Consider the following 18,767-nt stretch of genomic DNA (forward strand, 5'->3'; position numbering starts at 1 on the left):
TTGCTAAAAGTGACATAAAATCACTCACTCACACAACATATGCTTCATATGAACTGATGATGTAAGGGGAAAGTACTTGTTAGCTCACTTCATCGACCTGGTGGATGTTTCCGTGTATGTCTGTCCACCAGTGAATACATACTTTTTCGGAAGGAGCAAGAAGTAGCTCTGAAGCGTCGTGATAAAGAGCAAAAGGAGTTGGTATCCATAAAAAAGTGTCATGTAAACATGTTCTTCCAACTTCTAAATGCCTATTAAAGACTTTGTCCATCAGTGTGTTTTATAATTGTAATGTCATCCAAAGGAAATCCACAAACATTGTTGTCAGCATCTCTAGGTACAGTAATTAGTGATGGATAACATTAATTCATTGATTCAAATAAGCATAATCTTTTTCAATCACTCTTCAATATTACCTGTGAAGACCCAGGTTAGAATGGGTCTCCAGCAATCCATGCTTGCCGTAAAAGGCAGCTTTGCTTGTTGCAAGAGGAGACTAACGAGATCGGGTGGTCAGGCTCGCTGACTTGGTTGATGCATGTCATCGTATCCCAATTGTGTGGATCGATGCTCATGATGTCAATCACTGGATTGTCTGGTCCAGACTCGATTATTTACAAACCGCTGTCATATAGCTGCGGTGTTAAACAACAAACAAACACACAAACACTCTTCAAAATAGAATATTTTATCATGATGAGTTGTGAATAGCACCTGAAAAAATGACCCCTTATTGTCCATAGGAAAGATGCTTAGGAAAAGCAGAATTGTGACCTTCATATGTGTCAGTGTCACCTTGAAAGGTAACTGTTGCTTCCTGTGAGAGTCAGTATGCATGCATGCAGTGTTAATCATGTATATTTCTTGTTTTCATGCAACGTTTTAGAAAAATCCAGAAATTGGAAAGCAGGTAAGAAACTATTCATTATAATTAATAACTGGTTGCATCATAGATCAGGGATCATTATATCGACATGAGTTTCCTGTGAACTTCAGGAGCAGATAGTATTCCCAGGAACTATTGTAGCTGAAGTTGAATATGGGTTGGTTATTTTTGTTTAACACCAAACAACACACGCAACACCAAACAACACACGCAACACCAAACAACACATGCAACACCAAACAACACACGCAACAACACACAGCACTTGCCCAACACCAAACAACACACGCAACAACACACAGCACTTGCCCAACACATGCACATTAATTGCTCCCGTCAATGAGAATGTGTTGAAGGTTTGACAATGCTCATGCGTTCACTAAAGTGGTGAATGTCTATGACCAAGATCACTTTGGGCTTTCCTCCCACATCAAGCTGACACAGCTGGATGCCTGTTTAAAGCGGTGTTAAAACCAACTCACTCCCTCACCAATACCATTACTGAGATGGCCTTTTTCTGCCCCCAAAACTTCCGTTTCTTTCCATTTTATACAGTTGGAATAATCTATCAAAACTTTCATAGTATGTCAAAGGTCAAGGTCACCTGTGAGGTAATTGTCTGAAGCGGCTGCAGCAGTCTTTCTTTTGACCATGGCACAAAGATTGTTGACATTATTGGCCATATTGTGGGGCCATGTGGTATTCTTTTGGCACATCTCATGAAAAGGTCAAAGGTTAAAGGTCAAGGTCCAACGATAGGAACAAAATCTTGAAGCTGGTTTTTGGTTACACTTTATCAGAAGGTAATCATGCATTTATCATTAAACTTGGAATATACCTACTCCATGTCTTTTGAAAAGGTTTTGGTCAAGATAAGTCTTAGGTCAATGTCAGCGTTGGTTATATGGTTATATCATTATTATGAAACATGGTTGTGGTTACTGTTACACTTTTACTAAAGAAGCTGCCTTGTTTTAATGTCAAGGTCTGGAAGTAATGTCAAGGTCTGTGCATGGTATGATAATATTGTTGGATCTTTAAGGAAATGGCAGTAAAATGGCTGCTTCTGTTTTTGCAAATAGTTGCAAATGCCTCTAGGTTAAATAATATTTATGTCTGTAAATGGGCAGCTTCCATCTAGAAGGACATATTTCAGGTTTTTTCAAGTTTTGGCATCTGTTGTAGTGATTCTTATTCCACAAATCAGTATATGTGTATTGTTTTGACATCTGAATCTGGTGTATTTTGTGCCATGGTAACAGCAATCAATACACAATTCTATGCTGGTGGGCAGGTATGTGAATAATATATGGTCCGGTACAGATGCACTAAAATGTGTGAGATCCACCATGTTATTTCAGCATAATATGTACGTTGATCTACTGATATGCTTAGGCAAAGTGGTGTTAGACACTGCATTTTTCTGTGCAGAGTTACCTCCCTAAGTCATTCCAAGATCTGAATCACAGATTGACCCAAATCATTATCCACTGTTGGTCAGAACCTTACCTATTTTCTGGATTACACACTTTCGTATTTAAAAAAACCCCGGAACATGTTCAATTGCATAGATCGATGCTCATGATATCGATCACTGGATTATCTGATCCAAGCCGCTGTCATATAGCTGGCATACTGCTGAGTGCAATGTTAAACAAAAAACAAAAAAACAAATGTCTAAGATCTGCATTACCTTGTACTCCCCTCCTACATCAAGCTGACACGCTGTGAAGTCACTAAAATACTGTTCAAAGCGGCATTGAACTCAAGCATTCTCTCACTGACACACTCACAAGATCCCAGGTGACTGTTTCAACGTGCAGTCCTCCCAGCCCGTGTGTATCTGTAGAACATAGTACGTCAAACTACACGATGACAATAACACTTGTATTCCCTCACTCACACACTCACAAGATCCCAGGTGACTGGTTCAACGTGCAGTCCTCCCAGCCCGGCCCGTGTGTATCTGTAGAACATAGTGCGTCAAACTACACGATGACAATAACACTTGTATTCCCTCACTCACACACTCACAAGATCCCAGGTGACTGTTTCAACGTGCAGTCCTCCCAGCCCAGCCCGTGTGTATCTGTAGAACATAGTGCGTCAAACTACACGATGACAATAACACTTGTATTCCCTCACTGACACACTCACAAGATCCCAGGTGACTGTTTCAACGTGCAGTCCTCCCAGCCCAGCCCGTGTGTATCTGTGGAACATAGTGCGTCAAACTACACGATGACAATAACACTTGTATTCCCTCACTCACACACTCACAAGATCCCAGGTGACTGGTTCAACGTGCAGTCCTCCCAGCCCGTGTGTATCTGTAGAACATAGTGCGTCAAACTACACGATGACAATAACACTTGTATTCCCTCACTCACACACTCACAAGATCCCAGGTGACTGGTTCAACGTGCAGTCCTCCCAGCCCGTGTGTATCTGTAGAACATAGTGCGTCAAACTACACGATGACAATAACACTTGTATTCCCTCACTGACACACTCACAAGATCCCAGGTGACTGTTTCAACGTGCAGTCCTCCCAGCCCGGCCCGTGTGTATCTGTAGAACATAGTGCGTCAAACTACACGATGACAATAACACTTGTATTCCCTCACTGACACACTCACAAGATCCCAGGTGACTGTTTCAACGTGCAGTCTTCCCAGCCCGTGTGTATCTGTAGAACATAGTGCGTCAAACTACACGATGACAATAACACTTGTATTCCCTCACTCACACACTCACAAGATCCCAGGTGACTGTTTCAACGTGCAGTCCTCCCAGCCCAGCCCGTGTGTATCTGTAGAACATAGTATGTCAAACTACACGATGACAATAACACTTGTATTCCCTCACTGACACACTCACAAGATCCCAGGTGACTGTTTCAACGTGCAGTCCTCCCAGCCCGTGTGTATCTGTAGAACATAGTGCGTCAAACTACACGATGACAATAACACTTGTATTCCCTCACTCACACACTCACAAGATCCCAGGTGACTGGTTCAACGTGCAGTCCTCCCAGCCCAGCCCGTGTGTATCTGTAGAACATAGTGCGTCAAACTACACGATGACAATAACACTTGTATTCCCTCACTCACACACTCACAAGATCCCAGGTGACTGTTTCAACGTGCAGTCCTCCCAGCCCAGCCCGTGTGTATCTGTAGAACATAGTATGTCAAACTACACGATGACAATAACACTTGTATTCCCTCACTGACACACTCACAAGATCCCAGGTGACTGTTTCAACGTGCAGTCCTCCCAGCCCGTGTGTATCTGTAGAACATAGTGCGTCAAACTACACGATGACAATAACACTTGTATTCCCTCACTCACACACTCACAAGATCCCAGGTGACTGGTTCAACGTGCAGTCCTCCCAGCCCAGCCCGTGTGTATCTGTAGAACATAGTGCGTCAAACTACACGATGACAATAACACTTGTATTCCCTCACTCACACACTCACAAGATCCCAGGTGACTGTTTCAACGTGCAGTCCTCCCAGCCCGGCCCGTGTGTATCTGTAGAACATAGTGCGTCAAACTACACGATGACAATAACACTTTTGGTTTTTACAACAGTTGAAGCTTAAATTGTCCGACTTGAAGGTAAGAGTTATCTGTGCGTCTGATGCCTCTGTCATATCTTTCAATGTGAAGTCTGTGCATGTCTCCACAAACAACTGTTCACTGAGGAATCTTTAGCACATGCACTGTATTCTGATGAAATATTCCACTGGATAATTTACCTTGAATGAGCTGTCCTCTGAGGAAGTAAGAATGAAATATTTGGACAAGAAATATAATGAAATCCCTCGAACCCAGATGTGTCAAATCCCTGGGTGTGTCAATCTCATGATCTGGTCTCCGCAAACTCTTACAATATTTGTAACTGTTTCATCCCAATGCACTGAACTGAATGAACTGACATCTTGGGCTCAATTTTTGGTCTTAAGAGTTAAAAATAATAATTTAACACTTACCCTAAACTCTGATGTTTGAAAAACACATCTTAGCACAAGTGAAAATGTGTGTCAACTTAATGGCCTGAATACGATATGTTGTAACTGTTTAAATCGTCAGTGACAGGACGCTAATGATTGGCCTGAACAAAATGAATACATATGCATAAATGTGGATATGATTCTGTTCTGATTTCTTGTCATATAAATGTTATCAAATAACAAGCATGATGTGGTATGTTTGATTTCTGTTGTCTGGTGGGTAGGTCAGAAATTAATTAGTTTGAGTCAGATGTGTTGAACTCTGGGTAAGTCAAACTATTTCTCATGACCCCAGGAGTTCAAGACAATGTGGTTCGAATGTAATACTGTCTTTCCCCCCAAGACACTTGGTATGTTGTGTTGAGTTCTGTTACTGTATACATATGTGATTCATTGCAAACTCAAGTTGGTGATGTAGTCATTGTGCATCACAAACATTGATAAAGGATTGCCTGACAGACCTGTGAAGATCTGAGTTGGAATAGGTCTTCAGCAGCCCATGCTTGCCGTAAAAGACGACTGTGCTTGTCGTAAGATGCGACTAACGGGATCGTGTGGTCAGGCTCGCTGACTTGGTTGATACATGTCATCAATCCCAACTACATGGATCGATGCTAATGATGTCAATCACTAGATTGTCTGGTCCAGACTCGATTATTTACAGACTGCCGTCATATAGCTGGAATATTGCTGAGAGTGGCATTAACGAACAAAACAAATTTTTAAAAAACAAACAATTCAGGCAAGCGGACGAAAATTACATTGTTGCAAGCTGTTTTTCTTAAACAGACAATTCAGGCTAAAAAGATATAGGATTTTGAGCTGCAGCTGAAAAAATACCTATCCTCCATACAAAATCCCAGTCCCGCCCCCCTCCCCCCAAAACTATCAAATGATTGGTAACTAAGAATGTCGAGATTTGAGAGTTGTACAGCACCCATAGCCTTGTCAGATGTGGTGGGCTTTGTCTGTGATATCATCTGCTTTCTGTTTGTAATTACATTGCTATTGTATCGCTATTGCACATTGGGGAGCACAGAAGGCACAGGTGATGTACAAGTCATGTCCCTTAGTTGAGGCAGGATCTGTTTGTCATGCTTTCAAAATCTCCAACTTGATTAGGATCCTTGGTGTGTCATGGCCTTACCCATGCTTGTCGGTTTTACTCTGTGATGGGGAGAGTTGTCTCCCTTGGGTGTGCCAGTATGCTAGGATCCTGATAAGATTTGCTCTGATTATGATCCTTGGTCTGCTTGTGGCTTTCTCTTTGGGCTGGGGACACAAATGGCCCAGTAGTCTTGGGCTCTGAAATTTGCCATGCAACATTTCGGTGCCGGATGATCTAATAAATCTGGGTCCCAGATTTGCTCTAAATATGATTCTTGGTTTGTCAGGACCACACCAATTCTTATGTTCCACCAAAATAGTAAATTTCTCAGGCCTGCATCACTTCAGGCTTCCTTCCCACATTAAGCTGAGTTTGAACCTCACTCACTCACTCACTCACTCACTCACTCACTCACTCACTCACTCACTCACTCAGAGCTCGAGAGATAAGCTGCGTATCTGCGTAAAATACGCATCAGAAATGCAGAAATACGCAGTAAAATAATATCCAAGCGTATCAAATACGCAACGAACATTAGAGATACGCTACAAAAATAAAACTTGTGCGTATATTCAAAATATTGTGAAGTAACCCTGCGTATTCAATTGGCAAATCAGCAACTTATTTTGAAATTATAAACGGGCATTCCGTCAACCTTGCCAAACTCCACAGTTACATCATGATCATTTGCCATCACACTTTCTTGTGGAAGTATCGTGGTATTTTTGAGTCCTATAAAGCTCTCGAACCCACACGACACTAGTTTGCAGGGACTAGATGAATAGTGTTTTTAAATAATTAACTTAAATACCCACATGTGTAAAAACTAGTGGGTAACAGAAATTTGAATACCCAGATAGAATAGCTGATACGCAGTGATTTTAAAATGCATGGGTAAAATACCCACAACACCAAAAGCTTATCTGGAGCTCTGCTCACTCACATTGGGCTGTACAAGACAGTTAAAATGAACCCACCCACCGCTGTACACTGTGTTTCCCAGTGCAGTGTGGGCCGCAGTATTCAGCCATGTCGTGCGTGCAGCCCCCGTCATGGTGTCATTAAGGCAGAGCATGTGTTCGTGTTGTATGTAGTCCATCAGCAATAATCCTCTTGTGGGGAAGTGGTATGAATGAGTAATGATCTATTGTATCACTTGTATTCTGTTAAATGTTGCACAGCCAATACTTTCAAGGGTTCAATGACAATTGAAATGTAGACCATATTTTATTTACGTGATCCTATAAAAGTGACAGGTTGCATAACAATGGTAATGATAGAATTAAAAATAGGTGACATGAGTATCATGGAGTATTGTCAGTTAACATACACAGTATTGTCAGTTAACACACAGTATTGTCAGTTAACACACAGTATTGTCAGTTAACATACACAGTATTGTCAGTTAACATACACAAGTATTGACAGTTAACATACACAAGCATTGTCAGTTAACATACACAAGAATTGTCAGTTAACATACACAAGTATTGACAGTTAACATACACAAGCATTGTCAGTTAACATACACAAGCATTGTCAGTTAACATACACAAGTATTGTCAGTTAACATACACAAGTATTGTCAGTTAACACACAGTATTGTCAGTTAACACACAGTATTGTCAGTTAACACACAGTCACATTGTCTGTTGAGGCCAAGGTATAATGTTCTGGGGGACAGTCGTACACCCCTTATTTTAAGTCAGCATTGAAAATAGTTACTGAAATACTAAAGCTATAAAACAAAGCCACACTCATCTTTGACAGAGAGCTTATACTACAAATTACAAAGCAATTGCAGTGGCAGGGACTGAAAAACATGCCCTACTGGCATGGCATGAATACTAATGTAGTCGCTATGGCGACAGTTAAATAGTAGTCCTGGTAATGATTGTGTTTATAGTAACGAGTTGTTCAGACATCCCATGACAACAATGTGCAATTGTATCCATACAGGTGCTATTAGAATTACAAATATTTCTGCTGCTGGTTGTGAAATTGGAAAATCATCCATACAATCTACTTTTAATTACTGAAGCAAGGGATGACATTATTGATATACAAACAACAAGAACTTGAGTTTATTGTCAATGAAAATTAAGTATCTATTGGAATTATCAGGTGATGGAACCTCCACAAATAGTATTGGGAAAATAAAAGAAATTTCAGATGTGGTAACTACAAATATTTATCAGAAATAGTTTTAATTGATATCTTCCAAGGATATCAATAGAATAATATTGTAGTTATTGCTTAATATGTTTTGAGTTAATTTACAATATGAATGCTGGAGAGTATGTACAGGGGTTTGCAGGTGTGTAAAGGTGTGTACAGGGGTGTACAGCTGTGACCTGGTCCACTGAGCTTAGCTCATTACTACCCTGTATTGTCAGTTGGAGGACTTCATATCTGCTGATCAGTCATTCAGTACATTGATTATGAGGCAGCAACCATACAAGACTACTTACTTCATATCTACAGTCGGGGCTCCAGAGGGGTGCTCAATACACTTCAAAAACATTTTAACATGCATGAATTGTAAGAACTCGGTTCGTACAGAATTAAATTGTAAAATAAGTAAATAACCACACAAGATCACAATGTAAACACACAGTGTTAAGTGTATAATCAGAAGAGGCAATACAATGGGTCCAACATGTGGCGGGGCGGTCGGGTAGCCTAGTGGTTAAAGCGTTAGCTCGTCATGCCGAAGACCCAGGTTCGAATCCTGACATGGGTACAATGTGTGCAGCCCATTTCTGGTGTTCCCCGCCGTGATATTGCTGGAATATTGCTAAAAGCGGCGTAAAACCATACTCACTCACTCCAACATGTGGCATCGGCAGGAGTAGCAGGCCCTGATAGTAGTAGTGACCCGCGAAGATCTGGGTTAGAACCGGCACATAAAACATGGACGTAAAAGACCACTATGCTTGTTGTAAGGGCAACTAAATTGATCGGGTGGTCAGACTCGCTGACTTGGTTGAAGCATGTCATCGTATCCCAATAACGTGGATCGATGCTCATGATGTCAATAATCGCTGACTTGGTTGAAGCATGTCATCGTATCCCAATAAAGTGGATCGATGCTCATGATGTCAGTAATCGCTGACTTGGTTGAAGCATGTCATCGTATCCCAATAACGTGCATCGATGCTCATGATGTCAATAATCGCTGACTTGGTTGAAGCATGTCATCGTATACCAATAACGTGGATCGATGCTCATGATGTCAATAATCGCTGACTTGGTTGAAGCATGTCATCGTATCCCAATAACGTGGATCGATGCTCATGATGTCAATAATCGCTGACTTGGTTGAAGCATGTCATCGTATCCCAATAACGTGGATCGATGCTCATGATGTCAATAATCGCTGACTTGGTTGAAGCATGTCATCGTATCCCAATAACGTGGATCGATGCTCATGATGTCAATAATCGCTGACTTGGTTGAAGCATGTCATCGTATCCCAATAACGTGGATCGATGCTCATGATGTCAATAATCGCTGACTTGGTTGAAGCATGTCATCGTATCCCAATAACGTGGATCGATGCTCATGATGTCAATAATCGCTGACTTGGTTGAAGCATGTCATCGTATCCCAATAACGTGGATCGATGCTCATGATGTCAATAATCGCTGACTTGGTTGAAGCATTTCATCGTATCCCAATAACGTGGATCGATGCTCATGATGTCAATAATCGCTGACTTGGTTGAAGCATTTCATCGTATCCCAATAACGTGGATCGATGCTCATGATGTCAATAATCGCTGACTTGGTTGAAGCATGTCATCGTATCCCAATAACGTGGATCGATGCTCATGATTTCAATAACTGGATTGTCTGGTTATTTACAGACCACCGTCATACAGCTCAAATATTGCTGAGTGCGACGTTAAACAACAAACAAACATGTATTAGTGCATTCATGAATGGCCAGAGTTTGTCACATCAAATGTCTCGAATGAAACCTTTTATCCGTTCTTGAATCCGGAAGAGTGTTTGAAGCTGGCAGGATTCAGTGTTTTTAGACCAGTATCCCATCCAGTATGATGCAAGTCAGATAAAAGTACAGTCAGCTTTCTCGAAACTGTCCTGCTCCGAAACATCTTTAAAGATCAAGCCTGACATGTTTCTTTACAACAAGGGAGTTAACTCTATCTTACTCACAGCCGATGTCTGCCACTAAAATTTTGATACAACAGCCCTAAACATTTTACCAGTGCTTCAATCATTTGCTGCCACTGATAACCACTACAAATTAACTTGCAGCAATCTCCATTGCCAAGACACAATGTCACTGCTAAACAGGATATATGCATGAAGTTATAACTTCTATTGATCAGCATTCAGAGGTATATTCAATTCAATTTAATTCTTTATTGTATGAAAGGCCACAGGCCCATATACAACGGAATTACAAACATATTTTATAAAATACAAAGTCAAGGTAACAATTCACTTCGTAACAAAAAAGCATTATGTATGTACAAAGCCAGTTGATGTTGTGTTATAAGATACTTGCAAGACAGTAATGAAGACAATCTTTTAGCATATTCAAATTGTATTATCAAGATGTAAAATGCTAAAATATTAACACACTGACCTTGGCTGACCCCATTTAGACCCTCGTTGTCAATGTGGGGGTGGCTCTGCCAAGAGAGATCGAGAACAATTACAACCAATATCAAATTGATTTGTTGTTTGTTCACAGATAAAGGACATACTGTTTGATAAAAGGCAATTGAAATGGAAACAAGAGATTATTTTTGTGAATCTTTGAGCCATATAAGAAAGTGCACTCATTAATACTGGAAGGCCAGGTCTATATTCTTGTCATGGTTCACTGAGGTAGGGGCGATAACTATTTTAATGTGGGGGTTCGCAGATTTGAGCCACACTAAGAAAATATATGTAATATAATTTGATTTTTGGTGTTATTTGGGAAACTGCTTTGCTAAATTAGAAATAATAAAAAATAGACATAAGTCCAAAACTATCTATTTACCTCTTGAATGATGATTGACCAAGCACATAATTATATGTAGTGTCTAGGGTAACCCTTTCAGGGAAATGAAAGTCTTCACTGACAGAACTAAATAAATATTCAAGTAACTATAATACAATGAAACATTTATCTCCACTTTAACAAAATTCCAATTTATTTTTCCCACTAAACCAACCGCCCCATTAACAATGGTATGCCAAATAATATTTAACAATATTAAGCTAGACATGATTGTATATTTTCATTCTGCTCAGAGTGATTGGTTGGTCAGTGACAAGCTCAGGATAATTGGTTGGTCAATGACGAGCTCAGGGTGATTGGTTGGTCAATGACGAGCTCAGGGCGATTGGTTGGTCAGTGACAACCTCAGGGTGATTGGTTGGTCAGTGACAAGCTCAGGGTGATTGGTTGGTCAGTGACAACCTCAGGGTGATTGGTTGGTCAATGACGAGCTCAGGGTGATTGGTTGGTCAGTGACGAGCTCAGGGTGATTGGTTGGTCAGTGACAACCTCAGGGTGATTGGTTGGTCAGTGACAAGCGCAGAGTGATTGGTTGGTCAATGACAAGCTCAGAGTGATTGGTTGGTCAGTGACAAGCTCAGGATGATTGGTTGGTCAGTGACAATCTCAGGATGATTGGTTGGTCAGTGACAAGCTCAGGGTGATTGTTGGTCAATGACGAGCTCAGGGTGATTGGTTGGTCAGTGATAAGCCTGTAAACTGTGTAAACCATTAATGTGAAAGTGTACTTTGTACCTTGCTGGGTGAGTCGAGTGCATCGGAAGTGCAGGTGAGACAGCCTATGGTGCAGAACTATCTCTCCAGCTGATGTAGCCGACAATGTTGTAGCCACACAACCAACACAGATCGTGTTCACACCGCCTCAACGTTAATCTTGTGGAAGAAACAATAATGCAAAGGAACTCTCCTAAAAAAACACTTTTGAATGCATCAAGAATCTCCACCGGTTTTCTTCCAAAGTCCATTTTTTCAAGATGAGTTGATAAAAGTTGTGTATTAAATTTCTGGCATTGCAAAGTTACCTAACCATGTCAAATGTTGCCAGTCCAGCATTTTCTAGACTAACAATAAAATGTTACCAAAGGGTAAACATAAGAATAGCACTGTTTGATGTTAGTTCTCAGAAAATAACAATAAACAGGTGGATTGTCAACATTGTGCTTTTATCTCCCGACAATCAGGCATGCAACTTTTCAAAACTGTCCATTTGACATCAAACTAGACCGTCTCGGACTGTCGGGCAGGTGGGTAATTTAGACACTGATATAAGTTTAAATATCTCATGCTTGTTGAGAAGGTTCTTACTTTATCAACAAGTCTATTATGTATTTGAGATTGGAAGACCCACATGTGAGATTCTATTTATCATCCAAAATCATATAAAAATCACATAAATATTTATCATCCAAAATCTTTCTTCCAACTTGTTCTGTTTGTAAACAGTGATAGCCAGGGTGTTGAGTGTAAAGAGAACAGCTCCAGCTTCAGTAGCAGAGAGATTAGTGATGTCATTTGATTGTGATGTCATGGTAACGATGATGTCACATTGGTCTGCAAAGCATTGTGATGCAAACTTTCTTCAACATGTTCAAAGAGCCATGTTTTTTGTGTTTGATTTTGTGTCTGTCAATTTGTAGCTTGTCCTCATCAAACTTGTCAACATTGTATCAACAAGATTAAGAAAAGACAACCAGGAAATAACGTTTTCTTACATTCAGGACAAAGGTTACTCGTTTCCTTATCCCACTCCTAGAGATTCATGCTGCTGCCAGCATGGCCAGTGTCACACTAGGTCACACAGTGTCAATATTGTCCCATAGAGACATCCATCCCCTAGGAACTTCAACCAGATTGGCTTTTGAAAAATCGTTAAATCTCCCAGTTGTATTGACTGAAAGAATGAACGGATAATGGTGCTACATATGACGTCACTTTTTGCTTTGGTGTCTGTTTACAAGCGCCCCGAGTATTCAGTTACACAAGTTCTAAACGTATTTCATATGGAACTCTTTATGTGTGCTTTCTGTCTGTTGTGTCACAGAGGATGACGGTGCATATATGTCATATTGTACCATTGATGTTGAGTTGATGCTTCTGTTAAAGAAGTACCTATAGCGCTATATATTTCATATTGCACCCTTGATGTTGAGTTAATGCTTCTGTTAAAGAAGTACCTATAGTGCTATATATTTCATATTGCACTATTGATGTTGAGTTAATGCTTCTGTTAAAGAAGTACCTATAGTGCTATATATTTCATATTGCACCATTGATGTTGAGTTGATGCTTCTGTTAAAGAAGTACCTATAGCGCTAAATATTTCATATTGCACCCTTGATGTTGAGTTGATGCTTCTGTTAAAGAAGTACCTATAGCGCTATATATTCCATATTGCACCCTTGATGTTATGTTGATGCTTCTGTTAAAGAGGTGCCTTTTGTGATGTATGTGTGATATTGCACCCTTGATGTTAAGTTGATGTCTATTCTATCACAGAGGTGTCTATGGTGCTATTGTTTATATTGCACCCTTGATGTTTAGTTGATGCCTATTCTATCACAGAGATGCAGATGGTGCTATATCTTTCTTAATGCATTCTTGATGTATATTTGATGTCTTTTCTGTCACTTAGGTAGCTATGGTGCAATTTATTTAATGTTGCTCCCTTGATGTTGAGTTGATGCCAATATATTTCATATTTTATTCCCTTGATGTTTAGTTGATGCCCATTCTGTTACAGAGGTGCCAACATATTTCATATGCCACCTTAATGTTTAGTTTTCACCAAATCAGCTGTCTGTTGTAGTGTATACAATGTGCAAAATGTATGAATCTGTGTAAGTATCAATGGTGTTTTTTACCATTTTTAAAAAAAAAATTGTACTTGATTTCATTTGCTCATCATATGTGACGAAGAAAACGCAAAGTACTTCTGGGCATGGCCTACATTTTTTTCATTCCAGTCATAATACCAAGATTCAATCAGATGCACTGCAAATATTTTAATTTATCTATTACAATTTCTTAGAAAACTGAGATCTCTTCACTGGTAGGTTATATATTTGCGCCTGTGTTTTTGATTTCAGTCGGGGGAGGATATCGTGTTCGAGACGTTCGAACATGAAAGTGGCCGCGAGTACCAGTGTCTGTATACAGGGGGGATGCGCTTCTACCTGGACGACTGGCACTCCAAGGTCAGCTGTTGTGTCGGTTGGAAATAATAATGACAATAATATTAATTGTGATAATTATCATCATGACTAAAAAAACTGACCAACAAAAACGCAAAATCATGACTTCAGTTAATTTATGTTGCCATGGATACCTGTCAGTTTTTGTGTAGCCTGTTTTGTGTCCAGGAGTGGCAGCCATTCCCTGAGCGGTGGTACAAGCAGGGGAAACTCAACACCAACACTGTATCCAAGGACAACCAGGTGAGAGGGATGTCAGACAAGGGGACTTGGCCTTATTGGTCCCATTAAAGGAGGTGACATAAAATGTGCTCTTTTTGACTGACTGTGATTTCCAATTTTAAAGTTGTAGAAAGGAGGTGACTAGAAAAGTGCTCTTTTTGACTGATTGTAGTGTCAAATTTTGACGTTACCAAAAGAATTGGGTATGATAAGTGCTCTTTTTGACTGACTGGATATTGCTAATTGTAAAGTTGTAGAAAGGATTTAAAGTTGTAGAAAGGAGGTGACTAGAAAAGTGCTCTTTTTGACTGATTGTAGTGTCAAATTTTGACATTACCAAAAGAATGGGGTATGATAAGTGTTTTTTTTGACTGACTGGATATGGCTAATTGTAAACTTTGAAATATTGTTATCATATGGCTATGAAGTTTATTGATCCTGTTAATATATGCTGACTATTTGTCATCATTATTTCTATCAAGAGCATGTGTTGGACGCATGGCATGATACAGTATAGGGTGTCGGTAGTAGGAGGAAAAAGTACATCTCCAATCAGCTGGAGTCAAAAACTGGTTTTTGTTCAAACATTAGAAAAATGTTTTCAGCAAACATCTAAAATCATGAAGAAGAAAAAGTCCAAAATCTCATTCACATGAAGACCCTTAGCAAAAGTTCCCAACAGTTTCTACAAGTGAATATTTTTCTCATTTCCTAAATTAATGTTGTCCTGTGGGCCAAAGGTTGCTACTTGCTGTTCTCTGTCCATACAGACTCGGAGAGGTCAGGGTGCCAGTACTTCAAGGGGAGGTAATCAGCCTCAACCGGCGACCTCCAGTGTACCAAGAAACCGTGATGACAGGGAAGGGGTCATCGACCACCCACGGAGGGGGAGGATCACCACGTATATGTTTAATGTGAGTCTTGGTTTTTTTTAACATGGCAGGTGATAGGGGATTCAGTGGCAGATAGGAAATTCAGAAGCAGATAGGGGATTCAGTGGCAAATGATAGTGGATTCTGTGGTAGATAGGGGTTTCAGTGGCAGGTGATAAGAAATAAAATGGCAAATGATAGGGGATTCAGTGGAAAGTGATAGGGGATTCAGTGGCAGATAGGGGATTGAGTTGTAGATAGGGGATTCAGTGTCAAGAGTTATGTTCATTGCAATGAAAATATCAAGTGTTCTGTTCACCTTTCTCAACTTCAGAAAACTCACACTGAAGGATAAAATAAAAAATATGAATTATTGAAAAAATCAGAAATGTGCCAGGTCCAAATTCCAAATGTCTCATCTTATTGGCATCTAAACTAAATGTGGAATAACATGCATTAAGACTCACTCACTCACTCACTAACTCACTCACTCACTCACTCACTCACTCACACTCACTCACTCACTCACTCACTCACTCACTCACCCACTCACTTACCCACTCACACTCACTCACTCACTCACTCACTCACTCACTCACTCTCTCTCTCTCTCTCTCTCTCTCTCACTCACTCACTCAACCACTCACTCACTCACCAACTCACTCACTCACTCACTCACTCACTCACCCACCCACTCACTCACTCACCCACCCACCCACTCACTAACTCACCCACACACCCACCCACCCACCCACCCACCCACTCACCCACTCACTCACCCACCCACTCACTCACCCACCCACCCACTCACTCACCCACTCACTCACCCACCCACTCACTCACCCACCCACCCACCCACCCACCCACTCACTCACTCACTCACCCACTCAACCACTCAACCACTCACTCACTCACTCACTCACTCACTCACTCACTCACTCACTGTTGCAGGAGAAGCAGTACAGCCACTGTTACTATGACAAGGAATCAGGGTCCTGGCTCCGGCTTCCGATTGGCTGGGAGCTGCACCACGAGCTCATCAAGAACATGGTGGACCAAGTGGAGGTGGGTGTGTGATGGATGCCGTGTACACAGGGTATGTCCTTGTGTGGGGTAGGCTGGCTGGGGTGGACAAGGTTGTGTAGGCCGAGTTGAGACGGCCGGGGGAAGTGGTTGTTCAGTACCCTCAATCAATGTCTTTGAAAGTATTTGCCAGGAAATCTGGTCTATGGCGAATGCCAATAGAAATCTGCCACTGATTTTCAGTCTGTCGGCTGTATTCATTAGGGCTGTTACGATTCACTCGCGTATTCAGTGAATCGAACCATATCCATTTCTGAATTGAATTTGTTATTCCTGGCCACTAGAATCAAATATTTTTTAATACGCAATCATGTGCATGTACAAACCTTGTACCTGAAAATATCCCAAAGAACATATTATATGCATAGATTTCTCCAAAGACAACACTCTTATAATATTTAATTTGACAGTATTGTGGTCACTGGTCATTGTAGCATTTGAGCAGAAACTAATACCTGGATAAGTGCAGTATATAAATGTATAATATATTAATAATTAACAAACCATGTCAAATAATTTATGTTGTTAATGTTTCTCTGAAGATAACAAATAATACTTCAGCTGCTGACTTGTTATTGTATTCGGGAATTAATATTCGTATTCGTATTCATGATACCTGTTTGAAGTGCAATTTGACTCTAGATTTTGTTTACAAACCTTCAATAGTTATAATTGCGTGCTTGCTTGCACCATGTATCGTAATGGTGAGCATGACATAAGGCAACAATAGTGTATTGTGACAACAAGGCTCGCTTCAACTCGGGCACACCAGTACAGTAGCACCCATGGTGGACAACCCTCATTCAGCCATACAGTACAAGTCGTCAAAAACATTTTAAAAAGATGAAGCTCTGATCTTCCACATTTAGACAGGAACACAACTGTCTAGGTTCGAGTCAAGGGGTTAATAACGTGTAGAGGTTTAATGCTGGCGACGTGCAACATGCTTCAGCAGACCTCCAAGAATGTTACTGATGTCACATCACTGCACATGCTCAGGGCCTAAGCCTAATGTAGTGGGGATTTCAATGTTACACTGAAGACACTCAACCACTGACACTGAACTCTGACGGTATTTCTAACCACTATAATACCAGTTATGTGTAACAATCTGCAGTCAGGATTATGTCTCCCCACTTAAGGGGGAATGACATATTGTTTTTGTCATTTGTGTCAGCGTTCCCATGCTATTCCGAGCCATAACCTGAAAACGTTCCATGTTTTTCGTTGAAACTTGGCATATACATTTCTCATCAGCTTAACTGGTGCCTTTTTTCTAAATTTCTCTAATTTTTATTTTGTTGTATTTCCATGGATTTTTTTTTAGGAAAAGGGGGAATGACATATTGTTTTTGTCATTTGTGTCAGCGTTCCCATGCTATTCCGAGCCATAACCTGAAAACGTTCCATGTTTTTCGTTGAAACTTGGCATATACATTTCTCATCAGCTTAACTGGTGCCTTTTTTCTAAATTTCTCTAATTTTTATTTTGTTGTATTTCCATGGATTTTTTTTTAGGAAAAGGGGGAATGACATATTGTTTTTGTCATTTGTGTCAGCGTTCCCATGCTATTCCGAGCCATAACCTGAAAACGTTCCATGTTTTTCGTTGAAACTTGGCATATACATTTCTCATCAGCTTAACTGGTGCCTTTTTTCTAAATTTCTCTAATTTTTATTTTGTTGTATTTCCATGGATTTTTTTTTAGGAAAAATAGAAAAATAGTCTCAAACTACTCTAGGCTTTGTTTTTAATGATTCAAACAGTCATACATTTTTGGATCTCCATGGAATCACACTGTAAATTATTTGCATCCATTTTTTAATTATTCTTGTATAGACACAATATGTTGCATACATGTGTGTTTGCTGCTGCTGTAGGAGGCGCTGCCTCACTGGAACGACCGTCTGGACATCCTAGCGGCGCTCAGGGCCTGCAACTACAGCGCCGATGAGTGCATCTCCATGTACTTCCACTTGGAGGGCGACGGTGAGGTCCAGCTTTGCTTCTTGTTGTTTAACGCCACACTCAGCAATATTCCAGCTATATGATGGTGGTCTGTAAGTATTTGTGCCTGGACCAGACAATCCAGTGATCAATATCATGAGCAACGATCCGATCCATGGCATCAGGGTACGAAGACATTCTAATAACCAAGGTGAGCCTGACGTCCAACTGACTCCTACAACATACTCAGTGGTGGAGTATTGTAACCAATTGTAACATGGTGTTCTCATGGCTTTCCTGGTTTGTTGCATATGTTCAAAGTTTAACCAAAGTGGTTAAGACATGCATCACTTCAGGCTTTCCTCCCCCTATTATTTGGAATACTGTCCAAGGAG

General features: G+C 40.5%; 1 protein-coding gene across 3 annotated transcripts in view; it reads left to right on the forward strand.

Annotated features, from left to right (window-relative positions):
* Nucleotides 1–18,767, forward strand: part of LOC124136085 (kinesin-like protein KIN-14E) — a 60,041-nt gene that overhangs the window by 19,149 nt on the left and 22,125 nt on the right. For 2 of the 3 annotated variants that reach the window (XM_048383079.1, XM_048383081.1), the window contains 7 exons: nucleotides 887–910; nucleotides 4,487–4,513; nucleotides 14,143–14,250; nucleotides 14,416–14,490; nucleotides 15,240–15,383; nucleotides 16,293–16,406; nucleotides 18,306–18,414. In XM_048383079.1, coding sequence (XP_048239036.1) covers nucleotides 887–910; nucleotides 4,487–4,513; nucleotides 14,143–14,250; nucleotides 14,416–14,490; nucleotides 15,240–15,383; nucleotides 16,293–16,406; nucleotides 18,306–18,414 — 601 coding nt within the window. The remainder of the gene's footprint in view (nucleotides 1–886; nucleotides 911–4,486; nucleotides 4,514–14,142; nucleotides 14,251–14,415; nucleotides 14,491–15,239; nucleotides 15,384–16,292; nucleotides 16,407–18,305; nucleotides 18,415–18,767) is intronic. The other variant, XM_048383082.1, reaches the window with a different exon arrangement.

The sequence above is a fragment of the Haliotis rufescens genome, unplaced genomic scaffold, assembly GCF_023055435.1.
Source record: "Haliotis rufescens isolate VD_foot unplaced genomic scaffold, xgHalRufe1.0.p SCAF_44, whole genome shotgun sequence".
Taxonomy (NCBI): Eukaryota; Metazoa; Mollusca; class Gastropoda; order Lepetellida; family Haliotidae; genus Haliotis; species Haliotis rufescens.